The 27,072-nt window shown below is 33.2% G+C and overlaps 1 protein-coding gene across 7 annotated transcripts in view; it reads left to right on the top strand.

The window, feature by feature from the left end:
• The window catches only part of ZMYM2 (zinc finger MYM-type containing 2), an 89,145-nt gene extending 62,073 nt beyond the window's left edge, over nt 1-27,072 (top strand). For 6 of the 7 annotated variants that reach the window (XM_081286725.1, XM_081286724.1, XM_081286726.1 and 3 more), the window contains 13 exons: nt 1,461-1,626; nt 2,230-2,264; nt 7,487-7,616; nt 8,293-8,408; nt 9,030-9,201; nt 11,156-11,281; nt 12,096-12,190; nt 14,582-14,750; nt 14,938-15,089; nt 19,181-19,295; nt 19,898-20,149; nt 20,447-20,567; nt 21,747-27,071. In XM_081286725.1, the coding sequence (XP_081142851.1) occupies nt 1,461-1,626; nt 2,230-2,264; nt 7,487-7,616; nt 8,293-8,408; nt 9,030-9,201; nt 11,156-11,281; nt 12,096-12,190; nt 14,582-14,750; nt 14,938-15,089; nt 19,181-19,295; nt 19,898-20,149; nt 20,447-20,567; nt 21,747-21,939 (1,842 nt within the window). In that variant the 3' untranslated portion in view covers nt 21,940-27,071. Of the gene's footprint in view, nt 1-1,460; nt 1,627-2,229; nt 2,265-7,486; nt 7,617-8,292; nt 8,409-9,029; nt 9,202-11,155; nt 11,282-12,095; nt 12,191-14,581; nt 14,751-14,937; nt 15,090-19,180; nt 19,296-19,897; nt 20,150-20,446; nt 20,568-21,746 lie in introns of all 7 variants that reach the window. The other variant, XM_081286729.1, reaches the window with a different exon arrangement.

The raw sequence follows: 27,072 nt of genomic DNA, 5'->3' as shown, positions 1-27,072 counted from the left end.
TTAATTTTAAAAAAATTACTTCATTATTTTACTCCTGCTTCTGAATGAATGAATTCTTAAAGTTCAGGTTCAAATTTTAGAAATACAGAGAGGACAAAGTCACAAACATTGTCACTTTCATTTGTGTAAGTGTCTAAACCAGTGGTTTGTTCTTATTGTAGGTAGTATTTGTGCAATAAAATGTTTCTTTGAGGGTCTTAAACTTAAGTTTTATGTACACAAATGTACCTTTCTCTCCAATATTTAGTATGTTGTATATATGTATTTGTTTAGCAGCACAGGGGGTTGTATTTATTTATTTTATAGCTAGGTGCCTCACATATACTAAACAAGTTCTTTATATTGACCCTACATCCCTAACCCTCCTGACTAGGAATTTTAATAAAATATTTATTTATAGAACTTCATCTGAAACAAAGTCAGAGATTTCAAAACCCACAGCATAAAACTCTAGATTATTTAAAGCAATCATGAAAAGCCACAGCCACAATTATTAGGAATTACAGAATATTTAATATTTGTTGCTTTATCAATTTCTTAGTTATTAGTTAAACTGGAGATCAGTTTTAAAATTTATAGTAGTTTATTTCTAGATCAGAAACAATTATGAAAAGAACCATATTTGAAATTAATTACTTTTATCTTTTGGTCCGTTTATTGACGAAGATGTTTGTTAAGTATGAACATGGACAAAATCTAGAGAGAAATTTATAAAATAAAAGTAAAAATATCTGTCCCTAGATTATTGGACTCGGCATTATAAAGTGTAATTGTGTATGAATTTCAGTGTCCCCCTCCCCCGCCTTTTATGTTAAACTGTGAACCACGTGGGGCTGATTGCTAGATGTAGATCAGGCTGGGTGTTTAAAGATAACTATTTAGTTGTTTTTTAAAATAAAGATCTTGTTATTAATATTAAATCAGTATGTTAACTTTTACATTTTCATTAAACTTAAAAAACGAAAATACTTAAAGTTAATATTTCTAATTTTCCCATCAGAAGAGCTTACTTCAAAATTACTCTGGTCTTGTACAAATAAGCTAGGAAATCTGTTAACTAATTAGAAAATTTCAAATTAATATAATTATAGGAGTATTTACTAGTCTATTATTAAGGCCCTCTAAATTATTTCACAATAATGAAATGGATTGTATTAATTTGGTATGTTAGTTATCCATCTTTGTAATCCTAGTCTTGACTTATGGTATATGTAGGGACTTTACTATCAGTTAGAGAATGACTCCAATTTTTTCCTTTTTTTTTTTTTTTTTGGGGGGTGTGTGTGTGTGTGTGTGTGTGTGTGAGAGAGAGAGAGAGAATTTTATTGTTGGTATGACTTGATATTTTTTCTTTATCGGATATTTTGTCACATTTGACAATAATCATTGATAAATTTATATGTGTGGTATTTTAAATATTCTGATTCGAAACATCTGAAGTAATTTCTTTTTAATTTAAGGCTGCAAGGTGTGACTGTTGTAAATCTCAAGGAACTCTTAAAGAGCGAGTGCAGTGGCGTGGGGAAATGAAACACTTTTGTGATCAACACTGCTTGTTACGTTTTTATTGTCAACAAAATGAGCCCAACATGACAACTCAGAAAGGACCTGAAAACTTACATTATGGTATGTAGTAATTTAGGTGGGAACTTTAAAATCCTGTGTATCAGTTTATTTTCTTAGTGTTGAATGAATCTAAAGCACTGATAATGAATAGTTGATTTCGGAGATGGCTTAATAGCAACTTAAATTCCATGGTTTCTCTAGAAGGAGGAACCCCATGTGATATTTTAATAGATACAGTTTATTTCTTGCTAGTTGAAAAAAATAGGGCCTAGTTGGACCAGAGAGAAGCTGAATAAAATTATAACAAAAATTTTAAAAAATCACCTATCAACCACGTGGCATTTTGTAACTTTAAATGAAAACAGGTTTATCAAATTATATGTGCCTGGGGTAGGCTGAATGGAACAAAATCCCTCTAGAAGCTATTACTTTTTATTTTATTTAAGAACTACATCTACAAACAGGATTTTCCCCAAAGCAGTTATATTCAGAGGTGGAAAAATGAGAAAAGAGTTAACTACCTAGTAAATCTGTATTTCTATACTTTCTACTTAAATTTTAAATTCTTAAACTAATTTTAAATATTTTCTTCAGTAACATCTTCAATTCTAAAGTGATATTTGTCTTTTTAAAGTTTTTTTGTGTGTTTGTTTATTTTTTTAGATCAGGGCTGTCAGACATCCAGAACCAAAATGACCGTAAGTATTGCTTAAATAGAGTGTTCAGTTTGTGATATTATAATGTTAGGGAAAAATAATTAGGGCAATGTAATGTGATTACAATAATAAGCTGTTCTTATTTCCTTTGTTGAGACATTGGAAGTATTCAGCTGATACCAGAGACTTTCATACATACTAGGAAACAGAAGTGGAATTAATTCCAGCCTCTTGCCATATGAGGAAGATAGACATATCAATGGCATTTGAGTTGAAGTTCTTATGATATATGCTTGAGATGATGGTTCCCAAAGAATGAATAAGCTGAATGCAAACAGATGGATAGGAGATTCTCAGGTAGATAGTATGAAAAGTAGGAGGAATAGTAATGTGCACAGCACACATGTATTTGACAGAACTATACATTGGGGTCAACCTTGGAAGGGGATGTTTGATTGAATGATGGAAAGTGAGACTGAAAGGATAGACTGAACCAGATAATGTATTTTTAAAGTAGAGATCTGATGATCTATGTTGGTGTTAGGATCTGTGAGTTTTAAAATTTGAGAAATATACCATGTGTCTTTTTATTCCTCCTCCCCACTTTATCTTGTATTTAGTCTTTTTTTTTCCTTCTCCCTTTTTGGTATTGCATCAAATTCTGCTCTGGTATTACCATGAGTTTTGTAATTAAAAGTGGCCTTTTGTATGTGTTGACTGCTAAAGAGCAAAAGTAATGCTTTTGCCACACTTTGAAGAACAGAGGCACTATCTCTTTATGCTTTGTTTACTGGAATTTCTAGCATCTTTATTCAAAGGGAAGCCCTTCACGAGTCATCACTAATTGGCATCACAATTAGTTTCTGGGCTAGTGCTTGTTGTGGTAAAAAAGACTAGATGAGTGAGTGGTTTTAGTTTTTAGTTCCTGGCTATAGTAAGAATCACCTAGTAGGTTTTCAAGGACTTCTAATATCTTGTTTCCAACCCAGAAATTCTTATTTTAGAAAAGTTGTTCAGGTGATTCAATATGTAAGCAGAGATTGAGAATCACCATACACAATGGACCTTCTATATCCTTGGGTTCCCTATCTGCAGATTCAATCAAACTAGGATTGAAAATAATGGAGAATTCCAGAAAGTTTCAAGAAACAAAATTGCCATATGCCAGACATTCTGCTGAATTCACATGAGTGAAATGATGTTGTAGGCACACCGTGCTATAGCCTCCTGTCATTTCCTAGATACTTTGTCTCTCTCTAGTACTCCAGTGTTGTTTGCCTGTTGTCTTGCACTGTATAGTTAGGCATATGCTGGTTGTGTCTGTGTTGAACATGCACAAACATTTTTTTCCCTTCCCTTATTCCCCAAACAAAATAGTATAACAATTATTTATATAGCATTTACACTGTATTTGATATTATAAGTCATCTTGATGATTTAAAGTACGTGGGAGGATGTGTTAGGTTTTAGACAAATACAGCAGTTTATATTTATATAAGGGATTTGAAATCAGCCCCCTCCACCATACTAAAGGATGACTATAGATGAAAGATCAGTGTTTTTACATTCATTCTGTTCAGTGTTTGTTTTGATATTAATAACTGGATGTAGTCCTAGAAAAGCAAGAGTGCTTTTTTCTCTTTGCTTTCCCCTTTCTACTCCTTGTGGAAATAACATTTTTAAGTCAGAGAATCAGAAGAACTAAAAGTATTCAGTTGAATTATCTGGTGTTAACACCAGGTATTTTCACCCTTGATAAAGAATATAAAAATTATTTTTCCTCTCCCCCACCTCCTTTTTTAAATGGTCCTGCTGGTTGAACCCAAGGCCTTGCATATGCTAGGCAAGTACTCTACCACTGAGCTACATTCCTAGCCCTTTTTATTTTGAGGCAGTTTCACTGAGTTGCCAAGGCTGGCCTTGAACTTTCATGTGATCCTCCTGCTTTAGCCTACCTCATTTGCTAGGATTACCTTGCTCAGCTTTTATTTTTTATCTTTGTGCAGTCAGCCAATTAGGCACTTCTTTAATCGTGTTTCAGAGGTGCAAGGTTTTGACCAAGGTTCCAAGAAATGATTTCTTCCAGCACAATGTTAAACATCATTCTCTGCCCACAGCATTTAAATTGCATTATATGACAGAGATGGGGGGGGGTGCAGTTTTGAAGAGGAAGGAAAGTCAGGGTGCCATTGTGACTATTGCATTTGTATTATTAAGTGCCCTTCCATTTTTCCTTTGTAAACCTTTGGAATATGCACCCATATGCCTCAAAGTGTAGCTAGATAATTTTGCGGCCAGTTATTTTACTGTTGTTGTATGTTTCCTTATTTGTAAGATCAAGATGAAAATTGTACCCATGTCAGGTTTGTCACATACTAATACTGAACATTGTGGCTGTTTTGTTATAGACCTCATAGTAGTAGTATGTATAGTGGTTAATAACATCAGCTTTCACATCAGATGAATCTATCGAATTCTAATTTCAGAACTTTTTAACTTTGTGTCCCTTGACAGATTATGTAACTCCTAACCCCCTGTTTCCTCATCTTTAAAATGGTAGTGATAGAGACCTGCTTCTTGCAGTGTTTAAAATGATGAAATAAGATTTTGCTGTTTTACATAGTTCCTGACACATAACAGGTACTCAACAGATGGTAGATTTTGTCATTATAATTTTCATTAGTTTGGATCCTTCCATATTCAGCATAAGTAGCTATAGATCCCACTTGTTGACAAGCAGTAAAGCAAAATATATTCTAAAACAGAGAGGTTGGAGTCTGTTTTTTCATCAGGTAGCATAGTTCATTGATATGACGTAATATTTGCAGAATTGTAAGGGTGGAACATTAAGCAGTTCTAGGACATTTGTGATTTGGGACTTCCCTGTTATTTCAGTTAGAAAAAGTTTACCCAGTGCCTGGTATATAGTAAATACTTTTGGTAAGTTTTTCCTCTCAAGTATAAAATCAAAGAGCTCAAGGCACAGGAGGTTGACTTGCCCCAGGTCTCCACAGCAGTAGTGTTAGCACCAAGTTCACTAGCTCCTTGTGCAGAACTCTCTTAGACCTGATTAGTACATTTGATAAATCTGGCATAAGTTCATCTTTGTGCCAGCCTCCTTGGTCATATATATTATTTGTAACTAATTTGTAACTAATGGGCTACCTGCTATATAAACGGTTCACATCCTTCCATACCTTAAAAAAAAAAAAACACCAAAACCCTCACAGTGGGGCATGGTGGTATATGCCTGTAATTCCAGTGACTTAGGAGGATCACGAGTTTGAGGCCAAACTCAACAACTTAGCAAGGCCCTAAGCAAGCAGCTTAAGTGAGACTCTGTCTCAAAAAAATAAAAAGGGCTCAGTGGTTAAGCACCCTTGGGTTCAGTCCGCAGTAACAAAGACATTCGTAGGAGGGCTGGAAGAAGTCACAGATAAAAAATTTTAAGTATGATCAGTCTTCATTATTTGTGGTTCTGTATTTGTGAATTTCTCTATTTTGCAGAATTTTCTTGTAATCCTAAATTAATATGTAGTGTCCTTTGAGAATCATCTGCAGAAAAATTTTTAAGTCACCTGATACATGTATTCCAGTTGAGATAGATCAAGACAATGCTGTACCTTCCCATTTCAGCTCTCATGTTGTGCACAAATGTCCTTTTTACAATTTAATTAGTGCTTTATTTTTTTGGTGCTTTTTGTTTGTAATTTTGCTATTTCCCAGGGCCCACAAGTATGATGTGGAAGTGCTATCAAGTATCCCTGAACACAAGAAAGCTGTAATGTCCGTTATGGAGAAAATATGTGTATTAGATAATAAGTCTCATTCAGGCATAAGTTAGAATGCAATTGATATGAATTCAGTATTAATGAATCAACAGTACAACCAGAGAAAGGAAGAACAAATTTGCTGATCACTCCAAAAGTTGAAGTAACACTTACTGCAACAAAATTTGTGGATATATGAGATAATGACCCATTACAAAAAGCATAGCAAATAACATTGTTGCAACTTCATGAGCTTTTCAGTTTGAAACATGTTAAGAATTGAACTTGAAGATGAGGTGGGTTCTGCGGATCAGTACACTACATCTACTATCTAAATGTTATACAGTATAAGGGTTATGTGGGAGAACTAGTTTTCAATACTAATGAGACTGGCTTGTTTTTTTACAAGGTTGTTGGCAAACAAACCTGAAAATAGTCTTCAAAACCCTTGGCTTTAAATAATTCAGTTTTGTACAACTTTGCCATTGTGCACCAATGCCAAGAACAACTTTTAAGTACAAACCCCCAATGACATACAGAGGTTAAAAACACTTCAAGAGGAAAACCTGAGTTGTATGTCCTACCGTAGAAGGTAGGATGAAAAGGCATGGATGGTGTCTGAAGTATTTTGGGATTTGTTCCACAACTGCTTCACTCTAGAAATTGAACACTGTCTTACGGTGAAAACTTTGCATTCAAAATTTTATTGTTGGATAATGCCTTAGTCCATATTAAAGTGTCTTTAAGCAAGGTTAAGTATTGAATAGTTGATGAAAATATGCTTTGGTAACCTTGCATTCCTCTTTGTAGCATCAGTTTAATATTCACCAATTCAGCATTCAGGGCAACTATATAGAACATAAGTACCCTGAATAATTAGGATTGGCTGCATTAGTATTCTGTACTTACTTTCCCTCCTTAATATAGGTGGTATGAAGAATACTTTACCATTAGTCCCTATGGGTAGATCTTTAGATGTAGTTTCTAACGTTGAAGTTCTTGGGAAATATACAACTTAAAGTTTGACAATTCCTGTGGTAATTCTTTGCATTGTTTTTCTTACATTTCAAATTTAGTATCATATTAAGCTTTTGTGTAATTAGAAGGAGCTAGAATATCAGCCATTATAACTGTAAGAACGTTTATTAACATATATTGAAGAGTCTAATTATTTTCACAGTATAGGTTTACAGCTATGATTTTGCACCTCAAATAGTGTTGTCTTCTCATATTTTCCTAAAAGCTTGCTGATGATATCATTTGAAAGTGAGACCTACAGAATTAATAATTCCTACAACTTTATCAGTTGTTAGGATAGATTCGCATTGATCTTCCCAGATTAAAACTTGTGAACTTAGTATGAATAGTATAATTTCATTATCCCCCTTGACTTTTGTGTGTTCCATCTTTGGATGTAGAAATCAGATATTCATTTACTCAGGAGTAATGAAAAATAGAGGAAAAAGTGAAATGTTTCTCTTTGCTTCTATTTAGGGTTCAGCACCACCCCCTTCTCCAACACCAAACAAAGAGATGAAGAACAAAGCAGTTCTTTGCAAACCTTTAACAATGACAAAAGCTACTTACTGTAAGCCTCACATGCAGACCAAATCTTGTCAGACAGGTAACTTAAATTTTGACCTATATGCTTCCTTATTCTTCAAAACTCACTTGAATGATATGTCCCCCTGTCCCGAAATGATAGGCTACAGAGAAAATCTTGGGTCATTTCATTGTTTTATTTTGATTTTTGCTTACCTAATTTTGAATATTACTTTGAATGTAGCATCATTTAAAATAATTTATGACTAACCAATCTGATACAATGTCAAAAGTGAAAAAATACCACAACAAATTTTCTTGGACTGCTAAAATTGTGTTGTTACTTCTGAGAAGTTATCTCTTTATGGTCTATAATGATAACTTTCTTTCCTGTCAGAAAGAAATGAAATAATCAAAAAATATATTTTTTCATCAAATTTACTATGTAGTCTATATTTTAATTGTTTAATTGGTGGGGACAGCAGGGACAGGCTAGTAGAGTGCCTGGATTTATATTGCTTTTAAAGTTTTTTTTTTTCTTTCTTTAACCAAATATGAAACAAAATAGTTTCTCTTTTTTCTAAGCTAAAAATGGTTTCTGTTTTCTGTTTTGTCGTTTTTAAGCAATCTTATAAAAACTAGGAATTTCTTTTAAATGGGTGATAGTTAAATTTTTCTTTTTCTAATTAGTTTAACATTGAGCAGCTATGATTAAGTGCCAGTTAATATTGTTTTTTACATATGTGCATTGTTTTTAGATGATAATTGGAAGACAGAATACGTTCCAGTGCCTATTCCCGTGCCTGTGTATATCCCAGTACCTATGCACATGTACAGCCAGAATATTCCTGTTCCTACTACAGTTCCTGTTCCTGTAAGTCAGATTTTAAGCTCTTTTTTTTGTTTTGAGATTTTATCAGGCATGGATGGGAAAGTAATGTAGTTGGAATTATTAGCTTAATGAAGCTGTTAAACTATGTTTACCTTTCTTCAACAATTAGATTTGGTTGAGTCTTTATGGTGATCATACTTTTTGTTTAATCTATGTATACTCATCCGTGAGAGAGATGTTTATGTTTAGCAAATGTCTCTGTCTGCTCTGTGCATTTATGTTTTATATTTGGGTTCATTTTCAAAAGGAATATTTGTGAAGCCATAAAGTTTAAAACTGGAACATCAGTTTCATATAAAATAATATTATATTTTACCTCACATTACTTTTAATACTTAAAACACTGGTCAGTCGAGTTTGGCTGTCCCCTGGGAGACAGAAATATCTAAAAAATTATTTTCTCCAAAATTTTATTTCAAAAAGTAGATGCTTATATTCTGGGCTTTCCTGTTACAGTAACATCTTAGTTTTGACATGTGTTCTTTGCAAAGCTTTTATTCAGTATGACATTGTAAAATGGATGATGTAGCAAAGTGAATGTGGGGGCAGGGGAGATCCTTTTAATGTTTCGTAATGTTAACATTAAATGCTTTGGTTAATTAGGTGCCCGTTCCTGTTTTTCTGCCTGCTCCATTGGATAGCACTGAGAAAATTCCGGCTGCAGTTGAGGAGCTAAAAAGCAAAGTTTCTTCAGATCCTCTTGATACAGAGTTGCTTACAATGACAGATATGATGAATGAAGATGAGGAGAAAACAGAGGCATCCAACATCAATAGTGAGCTACAATATGTCAATATGTGGTTCATGGGTTTTGGTGTCTTACTGTACTTCAACTTGATATGGTAGTAAAGAAAAAATAACAAGAAAGTTTTTTATATTAAGAGATCCATTCTACATCTAGCACCATCCATCTACATTTAGTACCCTCTTCTGCCAAGCCCAATCTCCAATGCAGGAATTTTTATCCTCTTGGGGATTTTTTTTTGGGGGGGGGGGGTCGGTGGGTGGAGAGGTGGGTACTGGGGATTGAACTTGGGGCACTCAACTACTGAGCCACATCCCCAGCCCTATTTTGTATTTTATTTAGAGACAGGGTCTCACTGAGTTGCTTAGTGCCTCACTATTGCTGAGGCTGGCTTTGAACTCACCATCCTCCTGCCTCAGCCTCCCAAGCCACGGGGATTACAGGTGTGTGCCACTAGGCCTGGCTCCTGTTTTTATTTTTATATTTTTGATTTGCTTTTGAGATGATGGGGGTTTGCTGTGTTGCCCAGCTTAGGCTCAAATGCCTGGGCTTAATTAATCCTCTTGCTTCAGCCTACCAAGTAGCTGCTAAAAGGACATATTGCACTTGGTTTATACTCCCTGTTTTAATTACAACAGGATTTGACTATTAGAACCAACTCATGATTGTTAATAGAGCAGCATAGATATAAAACTAATCTGCAGTAAGCTTTTGAAATGATACAAACTCTCATCCCCAATTTTGTTTCAATTTCTTCTTAATAAAATAATTTGCATTATTTTAAGATAAGTTGATTACCTTCTATTAGAACACTGCTTGCCACATGGTAAGCATGATTCTATGTGAGTGTATTGTGTGTAGTTCTGTTGGAACAACACAGTTTATTCCTATCCTTAGCCCTCTGGTGACACCCAGCGTTCTATTTGAATCATGAGATGCCTAATTCCCTTTACCTTAGAGAACAATCGAAATGTAGAGTGTATTTTGTAATTATAGTAGTTTTTGAAGCATTGTGATAAGTTGTTGTGAGATTAATTTAGTGGGTTGTTAGCAGTATTCTTTTTTTTTAATGACACCTGAAATCCCAGCAACTTGAAAGGCTGAGGAAAGACGATCGAAAGTTCAGCGCCAGCCTCAGCAACTTAGTGAGGCCCTAAGCAATTCAGTGAAAGTCTCTCAAAATTAAAAGTAAAAGTGACTGGGGATGTAATTCAGTGGTAAAAAGCCTCTGGGTTCAGTCCCCAGTTTAAAAAAAAAAGTGAATCCTTTATAGAGCGGGTAAATGATTTTTGAAACCTTTGTTTTCAGTTTGTGTGCATGTGTCTATTTATCTTTCTGTCCTCCACCATTAATCATACTGTATTATGTACAGGATACAATACATTTTTGTACATTACTGATTACAGCACAAAAACTTCAAGCAATTGAAACATTAGAAGTTGTGTATAAGCGTATATTGAATGATGGAGATTTCTAGGTCAGAATTCAAAAAGAGTGTCTGAAAATTGCAGGGTTTCTTTTTTTGTTTTGTTTTGTTTTTTTTTATTTTTTTGTACCAAAGATTGAACCGAGGAGTACTTAGGGCCTCGCTAAGTTGGCTGGCTTTGAATTTCCTGCCTCATTTTCCTAAGTCACTGGCATTACAAGTGTACGCCACCACACCTAGCTGAAAATTGCAGTTATTTACCCCTCATTAGTTTATTTCTGATGAGATTTTTCACAGTACATATTGGAATTATTTTACCATCAGAGCACACCTATTAACTTTTGAAAAGGGACAGCTCAAATTTATCACATTGACAGTTTTCATGCAGTTAAAATTAGTTTTTTCAGTATTTTACATGTTAAAATAGTTATATGCCTTTTCCTTTTAAGTATTCTTGTATTGCATTTATAATTAAATGAGTTCCCTTTTGCAGATTAAATATAGATACTGTTGCAGTTTTCTATTTTGATTTTTAATGAAATTCTGGATTAATTACAGGTGTAATTATCGAAAGTGATATAATTGGTTCAGATCTCATTAAAAGCTCTGACTCAGAGACACAGTCCAACATGCCTGATGTGCCGTATGAACCAGATTTGGATATTGAGATAGATTTTCCCAGAGGTACTCAAAATACTTTGATTATTGGATTAACTGATTATAACTGTAGTTGCAATCATTTTTTTTTAATGTTCACGTCATTGTCCTATTGTTCATAATTATGTTTTCTTTTTTGATGCTAGATTTTCCCTCTACCACTAAGCTATGCTATCCCCAGTCTTTTTTCTTTTCTACCCAAATAAAACTTAACAATTAGCTTTCAAAATAATGCATAGAATTGAGTTGTAGGGATATAAAAGTGATTGCTTTGAGTTTTAGAAAAAAAAATTCTGGAATTATAGACAGTCTGGAAGATAGAGCAAAGAATAGAGTTATGTGTTTAAAAATTACAAATAACATTCTACTTAAGACTTTTTGAATATTCACTTTTAAGGGGAAAATTACTTCAGGTCTTTTGTAAAAGAAATATATTCCATTTTTCAGTATTTATTTTCTAAATGTATGAATGACTAATGAACATATTGAGTAGGGTATAAAACATTGTTTTGGGGAAGATTTAATAGATTGAAACATTTATACTGTAACTTTAGATCTTATAATTGAATTTCAGGTTGTAAAAATTTTTCTGGTTTTGTACTTATTTTTGAAAATTCCTGTTGATATCCTTTATATATATGGTTTTTTAGGAGTCTGAACAGTGTTTATCACAACTCACAGATCATGTTAGGTACAGCAGCTCATCTACTCCCCATCCCACCTCAGCTTATCTCCATGTGTGAATACTTGTTCACCTTCTCAGGTTCTTTGTTGGCTGTGTTTATGTAACAGAAACCTGTGGCTTTGCATTTGAAATAAGTTTTTCTGATTTAATTGTCAGCTGCTGAGGAGCTTGATATGGAAAATGAGTTTTTATTACCACCTGTTTTTGGAGAAGAATATGAGGAACAGCCCAGACCTCGATCTAAAAAAAAGGTACAAAATTTAATATCATTCTTGCATTTACTTAATATCTGTATAGGCACATAAGATATAGTGATCATTTTGTGTGCTTGAGAATATGATAAGAGTGTTTTTTAGGTTTAAGACTAACGAATTTATTTCTAAGTAATAGCGGTGTTTGTCAATGTCATATAAGAAGAGCAAATATTATGACTACTTAGATTTTCTTTTAAAATTTATTTTGACATAAGGTCAAAATAGAAACTAGTTGCTTAACAAAGTAAATTCAGTTCTTTGAGAACAACTTAGACTATTTTCTAGTGAACTCCTTTTTTTACTATTACTTTTGGTGAGATTAATTAACAAGGACGAGAGTCAGGTTTTTTTGGTATGTGGTCCCTTTTAAGCATGCCAACACAGAGAAAGACATGTTGGACACTTGATTCTTCATGTAATGTAAACTAATGTACATGGTAATTGTTCATATCAACAAGTTTCTGATTTACAACATAAGGCAAGATCAAAGAACACTGTAACAAAGATAGCTTTCACAAATTTCCCACAAAAGAGAAAAAACTGAAAAAGGAGTTGTTTATTTTAGGGTGTAGGTGAACTCTTATATGACCCCATGCACAATAACTAAAAATATAAAACTCTTTTTTTTTATATAATCTTTTTTTTTATTGATTATTTAAAGCATTACATAGCTCATGATATATCATCTTTCATACATTTGACTCAAATTGGGTTTTGAACTCCCATTTTCACCCCAAATACAGATTGCAGAATCGCATCTGTTACATATTCACATTTTTACATAATGCCATATTAGTGACTGTTGTATTCTGCTACCTTTCCTATCCCCTACTATCCCCCCTCCCCTCCCCTCCCATCTTCCCTCTCTACCTCCTCTGCTGTTGTTCAATTCTCTCCCTTTTTTTCCCTCCCCCTTGCCCCTCATAACCTCTTATAATTTTATGTATCATTGAAGGTCTCCTACCATTTCCATATGCTTTCCCTTCTCTCTCCCTTTCTCTCCCCCCATTCGTCTTTGTTTACTGTAGTCTTTTCCTCATGCTCTTCCTTCCTGTTCTGTTCTTAGTTGCTCTCTTTATATCAAAGCAGACATTTAGCATTTGTTTTACATGAAAAAATGCTCACCATCTCTAGCAATCAGAGAAATGCAAATCAAAACCACCCTAAGATACCATCTCACTCCAGTAAGATTGGCAGCCATTATGAAGTCAAACAACAATAAGTGTTGGCGGGGATGTGGGGAAAAGGGTACACTTGTACACTGCTGGTGGGGCTGCAAAATGGTGAGGCCAATTTGGAAAGCAGTATGGAGATTCCTGGGAAAGCTGGGAATGGATCCACCATTTGACCCAGCTATCGCACTTCTCGGACTATTCCCTGAGGACCTTAAAAGAGCGCACTATAGGGATACTGCTGCATCAATGATTATAGCGGCACAATTCACAATAGCTAGACTGTGGAACCAACCTAGATGCCCCTCAATAGATGAATGGATAAAAAAAAAATGTGGCATCTATACACAATGGAGTATTATGCAGCACTAAGAAATGACAAAATCATAGAATTTGCAGGGAAATGGATGGCATTAGAGCAGATTATGCTAAATATAAAACTCTTAGAAGAAAAAAACACAGGTCTAAGTTTTCGTGACTTTGTAGCAGGCATCTATACCAAAAGTACAAGAAAGAAAAGACAAAAAATTAAATTGGACTGAAGTAAAATGAAGAACTTTGTATTGCAAACTGTCATCAAAAAGTGAAAAGTTGCTGGGCGCAGTGGCACACGCAGTGGCTTTGGGAGGCTGAGGCAGAAGGATTTAGAGTTCAAAGCCAGCCTCAAAACAGCCAGGCACTTAGCAACTCAATGAGACCCTGTCTCTCAATAAAATACAAAATAGGGTTGGGGATGTGGCTCATAGGCAGTGTACCTGAGTATAATCCCCAATATTTAAAAAAAAAAAAAAGGAAAAGAAAAGGACGGAACTGGTAATGTAGCTTAGTGACAGAACACTTGCCTAGTATGCATGAGGCCCTGGATTTAATTCCTAATAACAGGAAAAAGGTGAAAAGAAGTTGAATGGTCCTTCCCTATAAGGGGGAGTTGTTGAAAAGTTCTTCAGTTAATACTTAGAATCATTTGGCCATATGGATATTTTATTTGATTTTGTTGTACAAAGTGATTTGTTTAGAAATATGACATTCTTAGTTACCTTTCTTGAAATGGAATTCTATCTATTGTCGGATTCAGGAATTTCAGCCAATTCTAAAGCAAATAAATGTGTTTTTTTTTTTTTTTTTTAAATTTACCTTTGTTGAGAGATGGCTTATGTAAAGTCAGGAAATAATGGAGCCTAAGTCCACATTTGCCATGTGTTTTACTTCCTAATAGGGAGCCAAGAGAAAAGCTGTATCAGGATACCAGTCTCATGACGATAGTTCTGATAATTCAGAATGCAGCTTTCCTTTCAAATACACATATGGTGTGAATGCTTGGAAACACTGGGTCAAAACTAGGCAACTTGATGAAGATCTTCTAGTATTAGATGAGCTGAAATCTTGTAAGTGTTTGATTTTATTTTTGCTAAGTCCTATTTGAACTTTTGATTTCATTAAAAAAAGTAAGTAGTTCGAAACAATTCTAAAATGCATTTTTCTAAAGAGTAAATCATTTTCAGGAAGTTTCTTAGCCTTATGTGAGACTTAATTAATAACATTAATTAATTAATGACTTTTATTTCTTTTTAGCTAAATCAGTAAAGTTAAAAGAAGATCTACTGTCTCATACTACAGCTGAGCTTAACTATGGGTTAGCTCATTTTGTCAATGAGATCCGACGACCAAATGGAGAGAATTATGCACCTGACAGCATCTATTATCTCTGCCTTGGAATACAGGAGGTTAGTAATTTGTTGGCTCCTTTCAAATGTAACATTTATAAGGAAAGTTATTGTAGTTTTTGGAGAGAAAATGTGCTTCCAGACTATTGAGAGATGGCTTATGTAAAGTCATGAAATAATGGAGCCTAAAGTCCACATTTGCCATGTTAAGGATAGTTTTCTGTTAACTTTTTTATTGGCTTACCAAGAAAGATAAGCATTTAAATGAGCTACTTGAGAGGCTGAGCCAGTCTTGGTAACTTAAATTTTAAAAAAATTTTTAAAAAGCTAGGGATTTAGTTTAGGGGCATAGCACTTGCCTAGCATTCATGAGACCTTGAGTTTGAGCCCTAGCACAGGAAAGGATGAAAAAGAAATTTTTTATTTGGAAATACTAAGATATTATAAAGGACTTTTCCATCTACTTTTATAAATGAATTCACATAATTCTGGCTATAGACCCATGCTGATCTATATGTGTACAAAAAAATGTCTTAGGTCTGTGTATAAAAGGTCTGTTTCATGATATGTTCCTGATTACTAATTCTTTGGGAATATATCGTAAAAAGGGGCAATCTTTTAGGGGTTTGAAGTAAACTGTCCACGTCTATGAATCTGAGTCTGTTTCCCACAATAAACACAAAGATCAACTTGAAATAATGACCTCCAGCTCTGAACAAATACTACAGGTTTAGCCCAGAGGTCAAAATGGGGGTTTCTCTGCCTACCCCAGCCCTGTGTTTTGTCATCTAGTTGCTCTCTCTTCATGCAGATACTTTTTGTTATTCAAGTTCTGGCATTACTCACATGTTAGAGATACAGTTGATTATTATATATTCATTTTGTATTCTGTACCATTTTACTATTAGTTCTAGTAGGTGGTTTTCTTTTTCTTTTTCCTTAGAATTTCCTGTATACCCAATCATGTTGTCTATGAATAAACATGGTTTTATTTCTCTTCCTTCCTTCCTTCCTTCCTTCCTTCCTTTCTTTCTTTCTTTCTTTCTCTTTCTTTCTTTCTTTCTTTCTTTCTTTCTTTCTTTCTTTCTTTCTTTCTTTCTTTCTTTCTGTCTTTCTTTCTTTCTTTCTTTCTGTCTTTCTTTCTTTCTTTCTTTCTGTCTTTTTCTTTCTCTCTCTCCCTCCCTCCCTCCCTCTCTCTCTCTCCCTCCCTCCCTCCCTCTCTCTCTCTCCCTCCCTCCCTCTTCCTCTTCCCTCTTCTCTTCTCTTCTCTTCTCTTCTCTTCTCTTCTCTTCTCTTCTCTTCTCTTCTCTTCTCTTCTCTTCTCTTGTGTGTTGCTGGGGATTGAACCCATGGCCTTGTGTATGTGAGGCAAACACTCTACCAACAGAGTTATAGCCCCAGTCATTATTTCTAATATGCATTTTCTTTTTTTTTTTTTTTTTTTTTTGCCTTATTATACTATTAAAGATAACCTCCTTCCCACCTCCTGTAGAACATTGTTGAAAGGAAGTGGTGAGAGCTGAATCCTTTGTCTTGTTTCTAATCTTGAGAGGGAAGTCTTTGGTCTTTCACCATTAAATATGATGCCATATGTAGATTTTTGCTTGTTTGTTTGTTTTTAATACCAGGGATTGAACCTAGGGGTGCTTAACCACTGAGCCACATACCCAACCCTTTTTTATTTTGAGACAGGGCCTTGCTAAGTTGCTTAGGTCCTCGCTAAGTTGCTGAGGCTGGTTTTATATTTAAATATAGAATGTGACCATATTTTCATTTCTAGTATTAATAATTTGTGCTTTTTGTTTCTTGAATAGGCCAACTCAGGAATCAGCAATTTTTTAAAAAATATTTTTGTCTAGTAGATGGACACAATGCCTTTATTTTATTTTTTATGTAGTGCTGAGGATCGAATCCAGTGCCTCACATGTGCCAGGCAAGCACTCTACCAACAGAACCACAACCCCAGCCCAGTAATTTTTTTTTAAAGGGAAAGATCATAAATAGTTTTGACTTTGTAGACCAACAAGCAAAGCTCTAGGATATTATATAGCTATTTAGACAACTGCTTTAAATAAAATCATTTATAGACATTTATAAAATCTTAGCTCACAGCTTTTAAAACAAAAACAAAAATAGGTAGTTGCTGGAATTTGGCCCAGTGAAGCTAGAGCTATAGTTTGCTTGGGCAGCTTATCTAGCTACAGTTATACCTGTCTTGTCTTCATTTTTGAGGGTCTGTTTTTTATTATAATTTCTTAATTTGTGTGAACCTCCCTCCTCCCCACCTGCAGATGGAAACTTAGATCATGGACTTTTAGAACTATTTTCTTTAAAAAAAAAAAAATATATATATATATATATATATATATATTTTTATATCTTCATTTTATTTATTTTTTTAATGTGGTGCTGAGGATTGAACCTCACAAGTACTAAGCAAGTGCTCTACAACTGTGCCCCAGCCCCAGCCCTAGAACTTTTTTCTTTTCAGATATAAATGTCTCTCTAATATTAGTTTACCTATATCCCACAAATTTTGGTATGTTGTGTTTATATTTTCCTTGACTTAATGATGGGAAGTTGAGTCTCTATATTGCTTTTTATTGAATGGATTATTTTAAATATTAGAGCTCTAAATACTATGAGGGCCAAATAAATGGATTGCATAATGAATGATTATGATATGAATTATATCTTTAGTGTCTTTTTCCACTATTTTTTTTACTGTGATAAAAATATGTACAACATGAAATCTACAATTTTAACCATTTTTAAGTGTACAGGTTAGTGGCATTAAGTACATTCACTTGCTGTGTCATCACTACCATCCTTCACTAGAACTTTTCCATCTTGGCAAAACAGAAACTCTGTATGCATTAAGCAAAAACTCCCTTTCTCTGTCAGCCCATGGCAACCACGATTCTACTTGGTGTTTCTATAAGTTTATTTCATAGAAGTATAACCATACACTTGTCCTTTTTGGTTCTGGCTTATTTCATTTAGGATATGTCAGAAACCACCCCCCACCCCCAACCTTTTCTCTTAGGTTTTTCATGTACTAATAAATGTTTCTTCAAAAAAAGATTTACTACTGAACTATATTCTTAAAAATGGTTAAGATGGTAAATTTTATGTTTGAATCTATTTAATACAATTTTTAAAAATTGTATAGTAGTCTCATTGGATGCATTTGCAAAGACTGTGTGGTATTTGTAAGTAGTTTAAAAAAATTATTCAAAATTCAGTATAAAGATTTCTAGACTACTTTCCAGAAATCAGTGCTATCAAATGTTACTTCAAGTACATAAACAGAATTAGAAGCTGGTTTTGGAAGATTGTGCATATTTTTCTGTTCTCATATTTTATTGGTTTGGTTCACATCTGACAATAGTAATAAGAAAATGTTGAAAAGGAAATATGATTTTCTTTTCATTAACCTTTTCATTTTGTGAGAGTTTCTTATTTGTTCTAGATAGTAACTCTTGTCATTTTCACAAATATTCCCTCCGGGTTTTGATTTTTTTTTTTTTTTTTTTTTTTTACATGTTAAATCTTTTATCGGTAGGAATGTGTATTTTTAAGAGGAGTGAACTCTGTTTACTAAATTTTTAAAAATATACTAAACTCACTTATGATGCTGTGTAAATGGATAATTTTAAATATTTCTATTAAAAATAAACATAACATTTCTAAATTTAAACTATCTATAAGACCTCATGATTTTGCTTTATTTTTTAATAGCAGTGATGATGTAAATGGTTAATTCTGCAAAAATCAGTAAAGTGCCTGTTTACTGGACATCAGAGTGGGCTTTGGAGATTTAGGTAGCATGTTAAAGGTTTACGTTTTTTGACTATTTACTGCTTTAAAATTGTTAGTTTTCTCCATGAATTATATAATAAACACAGAGAGTCTTTTTTGGTTGATAAACTAAAGATTTCTTATTCCTTTTTTTTTGTATTTGGGATTCTGGAGTGTATAGCTTTGAGTCTTTTAAGCCACAGATTAATTGATAATTTTGTATGTATACACATAAAGCCAGTAATCTCTCATTTTTAATATGCTTGCTTTTCTTATACACAAAGCTTTTAAAAAATTTTTTTCTTAAGAAATACGACGTGTAATATATTCTGTTTATTTATTTTTTTAAGTACTTGTGTGGTAGTAATCGAAAGGACAACATATTTATTGATCCAGGATACCAGATGTTTGAGCAAGAATTGAATAAAATACTACGAAGTTGGCAACCAAGCATACTTCCAGATGGTAATGTTATTTTAAATATAGGTATCCATAACTTGATACTGGGATTGTTATTTTTACAGAAACTGTGTAATTAGCAAATAAATCAGATGACATTTTTGAGCATTTACTCATCAATTTATCTGTTCATTTTTTGTTGAACTAGAAATGAATATGGTTAGTAGTGTTTATGAAGAGCTCTGTAAGAATGTGACCTACTTTATGAAGCTGAATCTTTATGTCAAAAACCCTACAGTGGAGATGTAAATTTTTTTTACCACTGTTATGTGAAGAAAATGTGTATATATGGAAATTACCTTTTATTCCCCAAGCCTTTCACATATTTAAATTATTTTCTGACTATCTGCTTGTCCTACCAAAGGGCAGAAGCATACACCCAGTTCCTTATTTTAGAGCTGATGGTTCCATAGATTACTATGTTTCTAATTTGTGTGTTGCTAAAGAGTTACATGGATAATTCTGAAATTCATTCCAGTTGATCTGGTGTGAATGGAGACTTGGTATAGGTTTGTTTTAAATTACCTTTATTTATGGATGATTTGTAATGTAAATGTACATGGTTTTATTTATGATACTTCTGTTTAAAGTAGTTCTTTCTATTTAAGGGTCAATATTCTCTCGAGTTGAAGAAGACTATCTCTGGAGGATAAAACAACTAGGATCACACTCTCCAGTAGCTCTTTTGAATACCCTGTTCTACTTTAACACTAAGTATTTTGGCCTCAAAACAGTGGAACAACACTTAAGACTTTCCTTTGGCACTGTGTTTAGGCATTGGAAAAAAAATCCTTTAACAATGGAAAACAAAGCATGTCTTCGATACCAAGTATCTTCTTTATGTGGAACAGATAATGAAGGTAGTGTAACAGATTTTTTATTTTGAGATCACCTCTGGTGGGTTTATTTAAACCTTATTTTACCAAAGCCCACCTGTGTCACTTGTTGAGAACCTAAGGACTGTCATTTCATAAAATAAGACAAATTATGATATCTTATGTCATCTCAGGTCCATTTGTTTGAAAAATTGTGCATTACCAGAATCTACAACATAGAACGCTAAAGGGCATCTATTCCCATTTAACTAAACGCTAAGAGTGTATAGTACTATCTTTCCTTCAAGATTGGCTTTAGGTGGTTTATTTTATTTTTTTAAGATAAAATTACTACTGGAAAAAGAAAACATGAAGATGATGAGCCAGTGTTTGAGCAAATTGAAAACACATCCAATCCTTCTAGATGTCCTGTGAAAATGTTTGAATGCTACTTGTCTAAAAGGTGAGTATTAATAAAGAAGTAGCTTTTTAAAGATGGTAGTGTAAGTTGGTTGAATTTAACATGACCAAGAGGTGATATTTTCCCCTGATCCTTTTTTAGTTTTCTCTTCTGGCTTATACTTAAGTCCATTCAGTTGTAACTTTTGAGTCCCATTATTATGAAATACCCAGCTTATCATCATACTTTAGGATTCAAGCACGTATATATTAAGAAATTACTCTGTACTAAGGAAATTACTGCTGTCCTCTTCAAAAAATTCAAGGAAGCAATGGCACAACTTTTTCGGTAAAAGGTCAGATAAAAAATATCTCAAATCTCTATTTCATGTACTTGGTTCTGCTGTTAGAGCTAGAAAGCCAGATGATTATATATCTGACAGAGTACCCTTGCATTCCTGTACCACAAAGAAAAAATAAATGATAAAGGGGTTGGAGATGAAAATGAAGTACTTATATTTAAGAGAAAATAGCCCTTTAGGAAATTCTGAAGGATATGGTAGAGTTTTGAAAGTACTTTTCAGAGACCAGTAGTGTTCTGAAAGTACTATACTTTTCAGAAACCACTGGTTTCAGAAGATAGGCATGAACTCAGAATGTACTTCCTTATAAAAATAATTTTATAATTCGTCTCCCAGGATGGTTCTCAAGAACTTATAAAAACATTTGCATCGTCTATAGAATGATAGAAATATTTCTGACCATGGTTTAAGTGTAGCTCCATTCAGTTGCAACAGGATCAGGAACTTCCCGTGGTATTGTTGATTAGGTGGAAATTCTTATCTTGTTTATTTTAAATTTTTTTGCTCAATAAGGTTTTTTATTTTATGTGTTGCCATATTCGTTAATACTAAGACATTTTTCACATTTCACTATCCCTGATGCGGGGTAAATGTTTAAACTGATTCATCTTCAATTTGTATTATTACTATTAAAAAGTGATTAAAATAAATGATGTCTTGAATTCAGTGAAATACAGTTTATATTATGGTAGGTAAGTAATCTTTTTACCACAGAAAATAACTAAATGTTGTAGTGTCAGAATATTTAATGTAGACAATTGAGGCAGAGCATCTGACCAAATAATGTGATTTCTGGGGTCTACATTATTCTTGAACAAAAAGTAGTAGGGGATTTTTTATAAACTTTATGAAATTGACCTTTTCTCTTCTTTTCCCCAAAGTCCACAGAATCTTAATCAGAGAATGGATGTTTTTTATTTGCAACCAGAATGCTCTAGTTCTACAGATAGCCCTGTCTGGTATACATCTACTTCACTGGACCGAAACACCTTGGAAAATATGCTCGTACGGGTTCTTCTAGTAAAAGATATTTATGATAAAGACAATTATGAACTGGATGAAGACACAGACTAAAAAGGAATGTTTCAGAAGCAATCGGGATAAAACAGCATTAGATAGTCATGCTGCTAGATCTTCATTATGGAAAACATTTCAAGTTTACTCCTGTTTTGAGTTTTGTAGCAGTGTACCCACACTGGGTATTACCATGTAAATAATCTGTGAGTGAAAGTTGCCATTATTCTATGTAGTGGTTTTAGAATACTTAACAAATACATTCAAATCCTTTTTTTTTTTTATTATTTATTTGATTAGGTATGTTTGTAACTTTTTACATTACAAAATACGAATGAGAATGTGCCATGTATAATTTTTTTCTTGTAGTAAGAAACATCCATATTGCACAACTCTACTGTTGCAAAGCTTCCTCAACAAGGGGCGCTTTTACTGGGTTCTTGACCAGATGGTTGTGTATGGGTAGCACTACTAAAAGTTTAGAACTTGCAGTGTCTTTCAGAATTTTTAAAATAAACTGTAAACTAATAGGCTGGGTTTTTGTTTTGTTTTGGGGGGTTTTTGTTTGTTTGTTTTTATGTTTTAGTTACTGAAGCCTTACAAGTTATGTAGAGAGATACCATCTTCTGTACCAAAAATAGACAAGAGAATGCTGTCAATATTGGTGTACTGTAATGTGAATCTATACTGGTGAAAACAACTTTTTGTTCCCCTTATTAAAACCTTAGTGTCCTTTTCTCATTTTGTGGCTTTCTGCATCACCCCAATTTAAAAAATATATATGTATGTATATATATGTATGTGTATATATGATATATATACACACACATATATACATATATATATATATACACACACAAAGAATGACTATAAGTTGAAAACAGGTCATTAAGACATTTTTGTTTGTAAAAATGTCTGATGAAAGTATAAGATTCTGTTTTCTTTTTCTATGCCAACCATTAAGATCTGAAATCCCCTTCATTAATAGATTCAAATTTTTTTCTTCCCCTTTCCGTTATGGATATAGATCATGCTGCAATATTACCTGTGAAGTACTCTATACCTTTACCAATTTTATTAGAATTCTTGTGCCTGCTTCCAAATATGACTGATGCATACATTAAGTAAAATTATTTTTAGAAATGCCACTCCTAAAATAGTTGTTATAGAAAGTCAAGCTACTTTAAATAAGATAGTATTACCTTTTACTATGACGATTACCAGTGTAGTAATTCTGATTATTTCAGATGATTGAAGAGCAAAGAAAAAATGGATAAAGTCTGTTTCAGAGGAAATCACACTTGGTGTTAGATTGTTTGGCTTTTAAAAATTTACTTCTTATAGAAGATTGCATTAAAAAAAAACCCTTTGTGCTTCTGCATAGCAATTTATCTGTCCAGATCTTTTATTTTAGAATAAGGAAGCTTACTTAAAATCCTACTTTCTAAAGACTAAGTAAAGTGTTAGCTGCAAATCATCATAAAGAAATCATTTGGCTGACTTTGTATAGCATGTATGTAATCATGTTAATTTCTTGTCTCTAAATCCTGAATCACCATGGTGACATTAGTTTTTAAAAACTATTTAGGGGGAAATTGGGCTGTTTTCCACAGTGTATAGGCAGTATCTACACATCCCTTAGATATGTCTCTCTTTTAGGATAAATATTAGCACACTAAGGAAATTTTCCCAATCATGAGTTGGAAAATTTCACAGGTATAATCACTGTATATTTAAGCAATAATTATCTAAAATGTTTTTGGCATAAAATTACTTTATAATGTTCTAACTTGTTTTATAAGTTTGAATAACTTTCAGTCCCTCAATTTTATATTTGTTGAGTGATAATCAGTAGAAAATCTGATATAAGTCACTTTACTAAAATAGATTGCCAATTGTCTAATGAAAAAAAATGGGTAACGTTTAAAATATATAATACAAAAACTCCTCAATCTTTTTCCAGAACTACTTCTTTAAGCACTTTTCCTATAAATGCATATTGTTGATTAAAAGGTGGTTAATACTAACCATCTTTTATTCTTCAAAGTGGTGCTATATTCCATCAAGAGCAATAAACTTCTTCCCAAATGTCATTTCTTGTATATTTTACCAAATACCATAAATTCCTACCATGGTACTGCTATTAAGCACTGTGTCTTTTGCTATTTACATTTTCTTCATTTGTACATTTTAGCTTTCCTAAGTGGAAATGACTACATAATTTTGATCTTAGCATGATAAAGGATTTAGATCTTGTCTTTGTCTTGATTGCATTCCAATGATAGATTAACTTGATTCTCAGGGGGAAAAGAAAAAAAACTATTTTGTGAGAATTGTTTGTTCTGGGAAATTTATTTCACCTAGAACATATTTCATTGATTCCTAGATCTCCCTAGTTTGTGTGGTCATACCTGACTGCTGAGAAAAGGGACAATGAAATGATAGTTTATTTTTGCTTCTTGGTGATTTCTGATTATTGATAACAGCCTGTAAATATAACTTTATTGTCTTGAGATGTCTATTGAAAATACTATATTTTTCTGTTCTTGAAGGAGAATTTTTTTCCACTTAAAATCATTTAGTGAAAAAGTGATCAGACATATTGAAGGAGGTGGATTCCCATGCAAATTGATTCTTTATTAACAGGTTTTTAAAGACTTTTTTTCTGTAGTAGGTAACATACATAAGATATTAAAAGTTTTTTTGTTTTGTTTTTTTTTAAGACATCAAACTCAGCTTTTTTTCCCCCCTGTTAAAAAAATACTCTTTAAGTAGTAATTCATGTTTTATTAAATGGAGTTGTTACCAGTGTGTTTAACTTTGAAATAGGAGGATGAATATTGTACCATGCATTCAAATTTATCACTTTTTTTTTCTGATGGAATTTCCTTTTCCCCCACCAGTTGTGATTTGCAAATGGGGAAATTTATTCATACATAGTATTAGGGACTATAGTAATCAAGGAGTCAGAAATTTTCAAGTTTTGGTTTGCACTACTCTAATGTGGGTCCATTTAATCTGAGATCTTAAATATATTGCAGTCTATAAACATTTACATTTTTATTTTCCCAGTTATTTCCAAAATGTATTGTTATATATATGCCAGTTATGTTTAAGCTAATATTGACTATAGGAAAATCTTCTTGCTCCCCTCAAAAAAAGTAGTCATGAAAGTATTTTTAAAGAATAAATTTTTTTAAGTTATAATACTTTTGTATTCCCCCTCCCATAAGCTCCTCATTCATTTTTAGAGAATATTATGAATTTCATTTATTCCATTCTACTGTATCCTTAGGATTAGACCAATTTAAATGCTATTTTCAAGTACTTTTGTGTTGTTTCTGGGTATATCATACTACTAACAGAATCTTGCCAGTTTAGAAGCTGATGTCCAGAATAGGTTAGCTGCATCATTCTGGGTTGGGAATAGAAATGCCTGTAGAGGTGTTCCAATTTTTAGGTTTTTTTTCCCCCCTACTCTCTTCATCTTCACTTGGAAATTAGGTTTTAGAGTGATCTCAATAAGTGGCTATGATTCCCCACCTTGTAATGAATGAGAAAGGAAAATGTCATCCCTAAAATCAAGGCAGGTGGTGTCCTAATTTATTACTGAGTTTTTAAAAGTTTGTAAATTTAGGCCTTTTGAAAGAGAACAAAAGAAGCTAAGATTTAATTCCTTGAATAAAATACAAGTTGAGCATCCCTTATTGAAAAATATGAAATCTGAAATGCTCTAAAATCTAAAACTTTGCCAACATACTTGGCTCAACCATTTAAGTCTATGCCAATGTTCTAAAATCCCAAATCTGAAACACGTATGGTTCCATGCATTTCAGACAAAGGATGCTTAACCTGTATTAACAGACCTGAAGAGAGGTCCAGAGACCTTTGTGTGTTGTCAACAGGAGATGTAAATCTTAAAGAGTAATTTTCTGTTGTGTTATAGTAATAAGAACAATTACAACTCTTTTTAAAACTTAGGTTCTTTATTCTGTCTGGGCCTCAATTTCTTCATCTGTAAATGATAGTATCGCCTTAATTGCTGATTCTGGAGTTTCAAATTAAGCATGGTCGATAGTAAACTTTACAGATTTATGTATGAATCCTTGTGATTTATTTAGAAGCACGTTTTCTTGAAGAGGGGAAGGATCTTTTCTAAAACAGCCTTAATACTGAGCTTGTAAGATCTAATTTTTAAATTCCAACTCAGGTAACTGCGTAATTAAACTTAGCATACAGAAATTATCGCAAACTTAATATTTGCTGTGTTTTTCCACTGTGCCAAAGAACTTCTGCTCTCTATGGTATGGAAAAAGAAAAAGTGAAAGATTAAGAAGATATTACTGTTGCAGATCTTACATCTTTGGGGGCAGTATGAACAAGATAAACCAAACACAATGAACACCTAGGGAACAGATAAAGAATATTATGCATGATAATTTAGAACAGAGAATGTTGTGGACACTCAGAAGTACTCCAAAAGGCTATTATTATTATGGTCTAGAGTAGGTTTTGATGGATTACTACCACCTGTGAGTATGTAAAATGAGATTCCTATAACTGCCATTTCTGATTAATTTGATATACTGTTTTGATGGCATCGGTTCTTATCACTGGCTTTCAGCCCAGTGCAGTGCATGCGTAATTAAAAATGGCACCCAAAGGGTGGACTAGAATACTCTCTCCAGGCATTAGAGGTAAGTCTAAAAGGTATTCAACTATGTTGAATCAACATGTGTGATCCAATTTCTAGGTTATGTAGAATGGGTGGAATGTACAAGGTTCAATTTTTTAAAAAATTTCATCTACAAAGGATTTTGTTTTTTTCCATGGCAATTTAAAATAACTATTTTCTAAGTCATGGGTATGCTCCTCTTAACCCCATATGTAAGATAAATCCTTTCCATTTTGATTACATAGTTCTAAATTCATGCCAGCAGGTGGCAACAGTGCACACAGCACAAGGTTTCAAATGCTTTATGCTGTAAGGATATAATCCTTTATCTGAAATCCTTGGGGGTTTTGGAATTCATATTTTTTCCTTTTTAAAGATGAAATGTACTTTGTAGATTACAAAAAACTCAATGGCATCTGGGGCAGCACCCCATAATAAAATTATTTCTGCAGTTATAAATTAGACTTAGTAATTGGAGTAAACTGCTTTACCTCATTCAGGTCAGTTTTTGTCACAAA

The sequence above is a fragment of the Spermophilus citellus genome (genome assembly GCF_964194105.1).
Source record: "Spermophilus citellus genome assembly, chromosome: 1".
Classification (NCBI taxonomy): Eukaryota; Metazoa; Chordata; class Mammalia; order Rodentia; family Sciuridae; genus Spermophilus; species Spermophilus citellus.
Note: the sequence above shows the minus strand (reverse complement) of the source record. Positions and strands in the feature narration are given on the sequence as shown.